At 34.2% G+C, this 8,933-nt stretch overlaps 1 protein-coding gene across 1 annotated transcript; it reads left to right on the top strand.

The window, feature by feature from the left end:
• Positions 1–537: 537 nt before the first annotated feature.
• LOC132054822 (equilibrative nucleotide transporter 3-like) lies at positions 538–7,834 on the top strand. Its single transcript, XM_059446795.1, has 9 exons — positions 538–828; positions 1,134–1,238; positions 1,341–1,496; positions 2,392–2,535; positions 2,934–3,039; positions 3,495–3,682; positions 5,512–5,648; positions 7,035–7,293; positions 7,484–7,834. Exons 1-9 carry the CDS (start codon positions 781–783, stop codon positions 7,592–7,594), a joined length of 1,254 nt encoding a protein of 417 aa, XP_059302778.1. The 5' UTR covers positions 538–780; the 3' UTR covers positions 7,595–7,834.
• The last annotated feature ends 1,099 nt before the right edge of the window (positions 7,835–8,933 follow it).

The following is an 8,933-nucleotide window of genomic DNA, read 5'->3' as shown; positions in this document are numbered from 1 at the left end:
ATGGTAATTTCTCAATAAACCTGAAAAATTATTACTTAATAACAAAGATAAAGTTTAAAAAATATAATCAGTTATCTTTTAACTTACTAAAGTGGATAAGTAAAAAATATATATTTTAAACATATTTGACAAGTAAAAAAGATGGAAGAAGTGTATTACAATTTACATCCCTTGTGGCCTTTTTTTTTTTTCTTCCTTTTTCCGTCATGTGTCTTATGGAACACAAATATTTGGATCTAACGCATCTCCATTACATCTTCTTCCATCTGATTATTGACACATGACATGTATTATATCCAATGGACCAGATTATCTTTCTCACTAGATCAACTTTATACAACATCAACTCTAAACAATTTGCCTATAATATAAAATTATGGTCTCTGTAAAGTCATTATATTTTTGGAAGGCTCATATTAACAAACCTTGTTGACCGCTTTATAAGGGTTGTTTTATTTTCCCCTCATATTTAATTGCTTTTAATTAACAAAGATAGATCGAAGAGATGACAAAATACACAGAAGATTATCTAAAGACCAAATATGTTGACTTCATTTGCTTTAATACTATTTTATGCAGTTCATATGAGTCTCCACACCCTCCTAACAAAAGCAAGTTTCCCTTCTCTTGACAATTTGCAAAGGTGACCATTAATTTCTCTTCACATTTTTGTTCATCTATGCTATGATTTATTCTTCATCTATTGCAAAGTTGGCTTGTTAGTCCTAATCTCTTATTTAGGTTGCAATCATCTTAAGTATTAATCAGTGAAGCCGAGTCATGAGTGTTGCGGATTCAACCAGAAGTTCAAGTCCAACAAGGCTTAAGGTTTGTTTTAGATCTTATTACCGTTAGAATTTAAGTTATATACACTCATAACATAGTTTTTTTTTTACATTATCAGTGATTTTTAACACGTGCTAGTGAGTCTGTTGTTATATTTATCAGGTTGCCAATTCATGTTAATTAAGTTTACCTATAACTACCCTACAAGTAATCTGATCATGTAAATATATTTACACGATTAGTACATAGATCCTTAAATTTTTACCCTAATATGTTTACTATTATTACTAAGATAGAAATGCATCCAGAAACTCTTACCATACAAGTTTATTCATGCTGAAATCCAGGGGAAATATAGTGGAATGGTGGTATGTTGGATTCTTGGACTTGGATCGCTTGTTTCTTGGAATAGTATGCTCACTATTGGAGATTACTATTATGAGTTGTTTCCGGTGAGTTTCCCTTTTAATCATCTTTTCTTATATCTATATTCTATTATACGGGGTAATTTCAAGCATGGTCAATTAACTTTTGTCATGTAAATTGTAATGAAGAAATACCATCCTTCAAGGGTGCTTACACTCATTTATCAACCATTTGCACTTGCAACAATTGCAATTCTTGCATATAATGAAGCAAAGATTGATACAAGAAGGCGCAACTTAACCGGATATACTATTTTCTTCTCAGGCGCATTTGCGCTCCTAGTGGTATGTTATACTCCATCCATTTTATGTGATATAGTACAATTGATACAAAATTTGAAAAAGAAAGAAAAGTTTTTAAATTTATATGATCTAAAATATGTCATAACATTCGTATTGCTATAAATTATCTCATTAAGGGTGTGTTTGGTCTTGAGGAAAATATTTTTCAGAAAATGTTATTCAATTTTTCATGTTTGATTGGTCAAAATTTTTAAAATTCGGTCTTTAGAAAAATAGGCATATTTAAATGAGAAAAATAACGTAGAAGTAGGAAAAACAAGTTTCATAACTAGCTTTCTACTCCTTCCCATCCTACAACACACCACATTCTACGCCCCCCCCCCCCCCACCCCCCACAACGTAGCCGGCCCAGTCCACGCCCACCCCCATGCTAGCTGGCCCACACCCCTAGATTATGAGCCCGTTTGGATTGGCTTATAAGTTGCTTATAAGCTGTTTTTCGAAACTTTTTGAGTGTTTGGTGGTTAAAAGTCATTTTGTGCTTAAAATAAGCTCAAAAAAATAATTGGGCCCGTTTGACTTAGCTTGTCTAAAGCAGCTTATAAGCTGAAAACAGCTTATAAGCCAAAAAAAAAAAAACCCATCCAAACAGGCTCTATATATAAATGCTTTTAAAATAATATTTTCTGCTTAGTTACCAAACACCACTTATTTTTCAGTAAAACATTTACCTTCGTACCAAACACACCCTAAAAGTAAAATGAGAGTTTTAAAATTCAAATATCATTAAATATAAAAAGAAATCATTTTTTTTGGCGGACTAAAAAGAATTGTATCACATCAATTGAAACAGAGAAAAGATGAATTCTGCATTCCTCACTTTCTTTAATTGCCTATTTCTTTTTCATTTTCACTTGATTTTTCTCTTACTTGCCAGTTGGATTTGGCCACATCAGGAAAGGGTGGTCTTGGAAATTACGTAGGTATTTGTGCTATAGTTGGTGCTTGTGGAGTTGCAGATGGCTTAGTTAAAGGTGGCATGGTGGGAGATTTATCTTTCATGTGTCCAGAATTCGTCCAAGTAAGATTGAGGTTGTGTTTGGTCCGGCAAAAATATTTTTTTCAAAATTATTTTTGAATTTCTGATTGTCTTCCCAACCCCCAAATTCTATCAGGACAATAATTTTTTTTTAATAGAATAGGGGAAACAAATTCTATAAACAGGCATTTCATTTTGATTGTCTTCCCCCACCTCTACCTTCGACTTCATAATATTTGTCTAAATTATATTTAAATGATATTGGGGGCAGTATATTTTGTTTACTTATCAAACACCAGAACATAAGTAAGAGAACCACTAATTTTCAGAATTTTTTTTTCCTGTATACCAAATACACGCAGAAAGTTATTCATAATTTCACTAATTTGCTTTTACTATGGTTTTTGAATAAATTTTGTGAAAATGTTACAAATTTTCAGTCATTTTTAGCTGGGTTGGCTGCTTCCGGAGCTCTTACTTCAGCTTTAAGGCTAATTACAAAAGCGGCCTTTGAAAGGACTAATAACGGCCTTCGCAAAGGAGTGAGTACGTTCTTGGTAATCCTATTGTTATTAGAGAAAGAAAAAGGGACACAGTTTAGTAGTTAGGTAGCTGGTTAGAGTTATGCAGGTATTAGTGGTACATAAATTAGTTATGAAGGAATCTATGTATATTATTTTATGCAGGCATTAGTCATGTGGGATTTAGTTATTCCATCTTCTATCCTGCATAAAATAATACATGGAATCCCTCCTAAGTTATACATCTATAAGTTATGCTCTAAATTGCAAACCACACACGTTATTAATTTTATGCATGAATAACTTACCTCCTAACCAGCTATCAAATGTGATATTGCTTATGCATAATTTAAGACATGAATAACTTGCCTCCTAACCAGCTACCAAACGTACCCAAAAATTGTACTCCTAGTTTTCGTTGATGAAATTGATCAACTCCTTAGTCAAAAACTCAAAGTCATAATATTGTTGATTTTGCAGTGTTATTCCTCGCTATTTCAACATGGTTGGAATTTTTATGCGTTGTTCTTTATGCATTCATCTTCCCTAAGCTACCAATCGTTAAGTACTACCGCACAAAAGCAGCAGCAGAAGGATCAAAAACAGTTGCAGCAGACTTAGCAGCAGCTGGCATCCAGAAGGAAGCAGCTGATACGGTAAAGATTTTTTATACCATCAGTGCAATATAATATATGTAACTAGTTATAACGAGGAAACCAACTCGCTACAATATGTTATACTTCCTTCGTTTCTATTTGTTTGTCTTACTTTTCTTTTTAATGTCACCTTTTACATTCAATATCCTACATTATATATTTAAAACCACAAGATTCAACAGGATATCTTAGTACATCAAACACATCTTTAGTTTACGTCCACAAGATTCAAAAAGTGTTCTTTAAACTCCCCACCGAGCCAAACTAGGACAAACAGATTGAAACAGGGGAGTAACTTGTTGTTCCCAAACACACACGCAAGTATACATGGTCGTACAAGTAATATAGGATTCAAAGTCCATATATCGTACCCACAGAGATTTAGATGCTATAGTGTTCAACTAATTCAAATTCTATTGTAACTATTCAAGAGAGTAAAAATCAAGGTGTTTTTGTTGTAACTAAACTATTGGTTGAAGACAAAATTATTAAACGAACACTTTGTGATTTAGAATTTAGATGACTAGGAATAAGACTATAAGGTTTATCAGATGAGAAAGAGTTCCAGGGTCATGGCTTTCGACAATCCAGTTAAGTCTCCTGATAATTCTACCTATCTTATTTCCTGGGTTACTAGTTGACGAGTTAATTATAACTTTATGAGTATCGTCCAAATTGCTCACAAGCCTGTAGATGCTACTCTAACGCCTATATTTCTATGGTCGCCAAAAAATAACAAGAACGCATTTACTTCTCCGTATTCAACTAAGCAAGGCTAAAGGGTATATTCTTATCCTCATTAGCAAAACGATTATAACGAACAAGCCCTATTTATTCTTATTACGTATGCAAATTCCCTATCCCTAGCTCAATTCACACACCACGGATAGTGTCTAATTAGTGATCAAAGTAATTAAACAATTAAGCACAAGAATAAATAAGCAACCTAAAATATGAAAATTTAATAGATAAAAATTGTCGTCAAACCAACTATCATGTCTTTGCCACAACCCTAGAATAAAGAAGTTTAGCTACTCATGATTCGAGACGAGACAAAAGAATTGATGAGTAAACTAGGGTTCTATGGAGAACATAAAGTAAAAACGACAAGAGACGAGAGACAACGGTATACAAGTCTTGAAAAATATCCCAAAGACGTCGTTCCTAACATTAAAAACGTCTATTTATAGTCTAGGGTTAAAACTAACATAAGTAGACCTAATCCCGTTCAAAATGAGAAAAAAGGCGGATGACACCCGCGTTGCGGGTCAACGCGGGCACTGTCTGAGATTTCTGAGTGCAATAGTTCAGAGAGTGTGCCGAGTCGCAATACATCCGCGACACGTAACCAATGCGAGTTGTACACCTTCCGCGACGCGGGTTTGACACACAAAGTCCTTCAGTTGCCCAAAATTCTCTAAGTGTTGCGCGATCCTCTCGTCACCTCGTGCAAATAAAATCACCTCCAAAATCTATCAAAATTGCTCGGTTTTCCATCATTTGTCGTCGTTGTACCTAAACATCCAAAACATACCAACATAAGCTTGAATACAACAATTCCACCATAGATAAAGCGATTAAAGTACTAAGAATGAGAGGTAAAGTGACGCTAAATATCGATATTTGTGCCAAATATCATAACTCGTTTTTAAGTTACCATATTAGGCTTAATATGAATGGTTTACCTATTCCCTTCATTTCTATGAACCTATTTGACTGGGCAATGAAGTTTGAAACTTGTGGTCAAACTCTGACTGAAAACTGTGTTAATGATATTTTGGAGGTTAACCTTTGTTATGCTCCTATGAACTGAACAGGCTGACAATAGTGCTAAACAATTGGAGCGTCTAAGCAACAAACAATTGTTCTTTCAGAACATTGACTACGTGTTGGACTTGTTCTTGGTTTTTGTTACAACTTTCTCAATCGTCCCTGGATTCCTCTTTGAGAATACTGGTTCCCACAACTTAGGATCCTGGTACGTTTTTTGTTTTTTTTTTTTTGTTTTTTTTTTGTTTTGTCTTTGCAGAGACTAATTTGTTTTGTCATGAATGAAACTTTTATTCCCATACATAGATAGACAGTTTAATTTGCCTTTTACTCTCAATTGAACCCTCCAACTTAGAAAATGATCGTCTAAACACCTCAACTCGTCTCTACTGTGTCCGTTGAATACTTCAACTTACAAAGTAATCATCTAGACACCTCCAAAATTTATGTGTCACGTAAGCGTTGGGTGCCCACAACACACAATGGGGACGAGTTGAGATGTCCTAGATGTGCATTCTCAAAGTTGCAGTGTTTAGTTGTCAATTGAGGTCAAGTTAATTAAGTGTGAGCAGGTGTCTATCTATGTATTATGCCTTTAATCTACAAATGCTTGCATTCAACAAGAAATTTCACATATGAACTCTCCTCTCCTCAGGATTAGACTTTTTCTGATAGCCCTTTTGTCAGCGTCGATGAGTTTTCTATCCAGATTTTGATTTCGATCGAAAACACAATAATAATTTGTTTTATGAACAATTATATTATTTCCGGTCCAATTGAAATTGGTAGGGGGGCCCAGATCTTGAGAAGCTCTTCAATTTCTCTCTCAAACTGCTTCCATATGTCATCAACAATAGGCTTTTAAGCTAATGGATAGAAAGCATGCAAAAGGGGAAAATGGAATCATCAACATTTTACAGTCTGAACTAGTTTTTTTTTTTTTTTTTTTATTAAATAAAAAAATAGTGCAAGTCTACTTGAACTAGAAATTCTAAATGGCACGGCATTTTATGATCAAGATCTTGGCCTTTTGGGTATGTACTACTTTCTTCCAATAGTTTGTCCTATCAAGAAAAATTATCGGCCTAAAAATAAGGTTCCGATCTTTTGGTGATATAAAAGTCGTTTTGATATCAGATTTTATCTTTAAAAGTACATAATTCAAATTTGACTTGATTTAGGATAGAATTGAATTGTGAATGCACTTGCAGTCAAGACACTATCAACCAATTATCAAAATTCTTTTCTATCATATATTTTCCCTGTTTTAATTTACGTGTCTTACTTTCTTTTTTGTCTATTACAATCTCACTTTTTATATAGCAAGTTTTTAGTTCCAATCACATGATATGTTTAAGACCACAAGACTCAAAAAGGTATTTTCGTACGGACGATAAGATTCAAAAGTCTTCTCGGTCAAAGTAAGATGCATAAAATAAAATGGGGATAGTAGTAGACAATACATTTTACTTCAAGATAAAATTTAGTTTAACTACAATTTGAATAACAAAAGGACACCACAAGAAGATGCTTCCTCAGTTCTACTGATCCGTTGAGGTAAATTATGTTAGTAACCGAGTTTTCCCTGTTTCAGGTATGCTTTAGTCCTGATAGCAATGTTCAATATGTGCGATTTTCTAGGAAGATGCGTTCCTCTGGTCGGGCAATTGAAGTTGAAATCACGAAAGGGCCTAATGATCGCAACACTGTCTCGTTTCTTGTTCATTCCTTGTTTCTATTTCACCGCGAAGTATGGTGAACAGGGCTGGATGATAATGCTCGTGTCCTTCCTCGGACTCACCTATGGTTATCTCACTGTTTGTGTCCTCACAGTTGCTCCTCAGGGATACAAGGTTGGTAATTCTGTGAAAATCTTGTTATTAATTAAGGTAAACTGAGAAATTTAAATTGTTTTAAATATAGAAAGCTATTATTTTGGGACAGACAAAAAAAGAAAGTGTGTCACATTAAACAGAACAAAAGGGGTAATTCATTATTAGTTTTTAGCTTAAATTAAATTATGAAGTACTTGTGTTTGTGTAGGGACCTGAACAAAATGCATTGGGTAATTTGCTAGTATTATGCCTACAAGCTGGAATATGTTCTGGCATTGCCCTGGATTGGTTGTGGCTTATTGGTAAAGGGAAGTTCTGAGGAGAGTAAGTAGGCATTTGGCCATGAAAACCAAATATTTTCCACTTTATTTGGAATTTTGAAGTTGAAGTAAGATGAAGTTGTGTTTGGTTATAGTTTTGCAAAGAATATTTGGTTGCTTCAATGTACTGATAGTGAAAAAAGTGAAAACAGGAATTTAGGTATTTTCCAAATTCCAAATAAAACCAAATAAAGTTGTATTTGGAATTTTCATGGCGAAACGATGATTTTCAAATAAAGTTGGAAAAAATTCCGGGAAAAAGTGAAAAATTTTCATGGTCAAACTAGTTCTTAAATTCTTTGAGTCTCAAATTCTTTAAGATTGACAGAATATAACATCTATATATTTGTATCATGGAGTGGGGATCAAAGTATTGTGGCTTGATATATGCAGGTTGCTCTCTTTTATAACCTGGTTTTGAAGTTTCAGTTTCTACAAAGATATTGGTACATATAGACACTGGTGAAAACGAGAAATTTTCTCTGGGGTGTTCAACATTTAATAAATATGTATACAAAGTAATATGGACATGCAGTGAGGGTCTCCGACTGATCGCTTAATAGCTATGCCCTTGTATATAGATAATGATCACATTGCCCTTGTACATAGATAATGATCACATTGTCAGACATGTTACTAACGCCGGCGTATCTGTCAACTGCATTGGGTATGTCACTCAATTGAAAGCTATGAAACTATATTAGTTTGTGCCTTTGTCGTACGACAAATCTCTCTATAACGACGTTCTTCTTCTGGATATCTTTTGGCTACTATATCGAAATGTTGTTATAGAGAACATACAATATAACATAAAATGTAAAATCGCGATTCCAAAGAAAACTCTATCATTATAGAGAATGTTGAGAGAATGACTATTATAGAAAGATCTTACCAAAGGCGGACCTAGGATTTTAAGAGGACGGGGCAACCATCAAAGGAAGATGCACGTTAGTCGAAGCATCGACTTCAAATCATGGGTCCGTATCTAATCATAATGTCCTGCAACACCGCATCATTTAAAAATTTTGTTAAACACCCATAAAATCGATGTAAATAAATATATATGAAATGGCACAATTGTTTAGAGCTCACTCGCTTGCCTGGTGGTTCGGTGTCAAGTTATACACGTTAGGTTCCCTGTTCGAAACCTGCCAGCAACATGTTTTGTTCCTTCTTTTCTAACTGTCGAGCTTTAAAAAAGGGCAACTTACAGAAATGACTAATTATTAGAGTTGTTAACAATCCGCAGCTAGATTTTGTGTATTTACATTTCATAGATGCTTTTTAGGTGTATTTGAATACACTTTCTAGTTGTATTCGAAGCTAGTTAGGTATCCC

This window comes from Lycium ferocissimum, chromosome 4 (assembly GCF_029784015.1).
Source record: "Lycium ferocissimum isolate CSIRO_LF1 chromosome 4, AGI_CSIRO_Lferr_CH_V1, whole genome shotgun sequence".
NCBI classification, from domain to species: domain Eukaryota; kingdom Viridiplantae; phylum Streptophyta; class Magnoliopsida; order Solanales; family Solanaceae; genus Lycium; species Lycium ferocissimum.
This window is presented reverse-complemented; position numbering and strand designations above follow the sequence as displayed.

Excerpts from the sequence above, each read along its gene's own strand:
- LOC132054822 (XM_059446795.1), top strand. The coding sequence starts at position 781 with ATGAGTGTTGCGGATTCAACCAGAAGTTCAAGTCCAACAAGGCTTAAG. Across the intron at positions 829-1,133 it reads CAAGTCCAACAAGGCTTAAG|GGGAAATATAGTGGAATGGT; the intron begins GTTTGTTTTAGA and ends GCTGAAATCCAG. Across the intron at positions 2,536-2,933 it reads TGTGTCCAGAATTCGTCCAA|TCATTTTTAGCTGGGTTGGC; the intron begins GTAAGATTGAGG and ends ACAAATTTTCAG.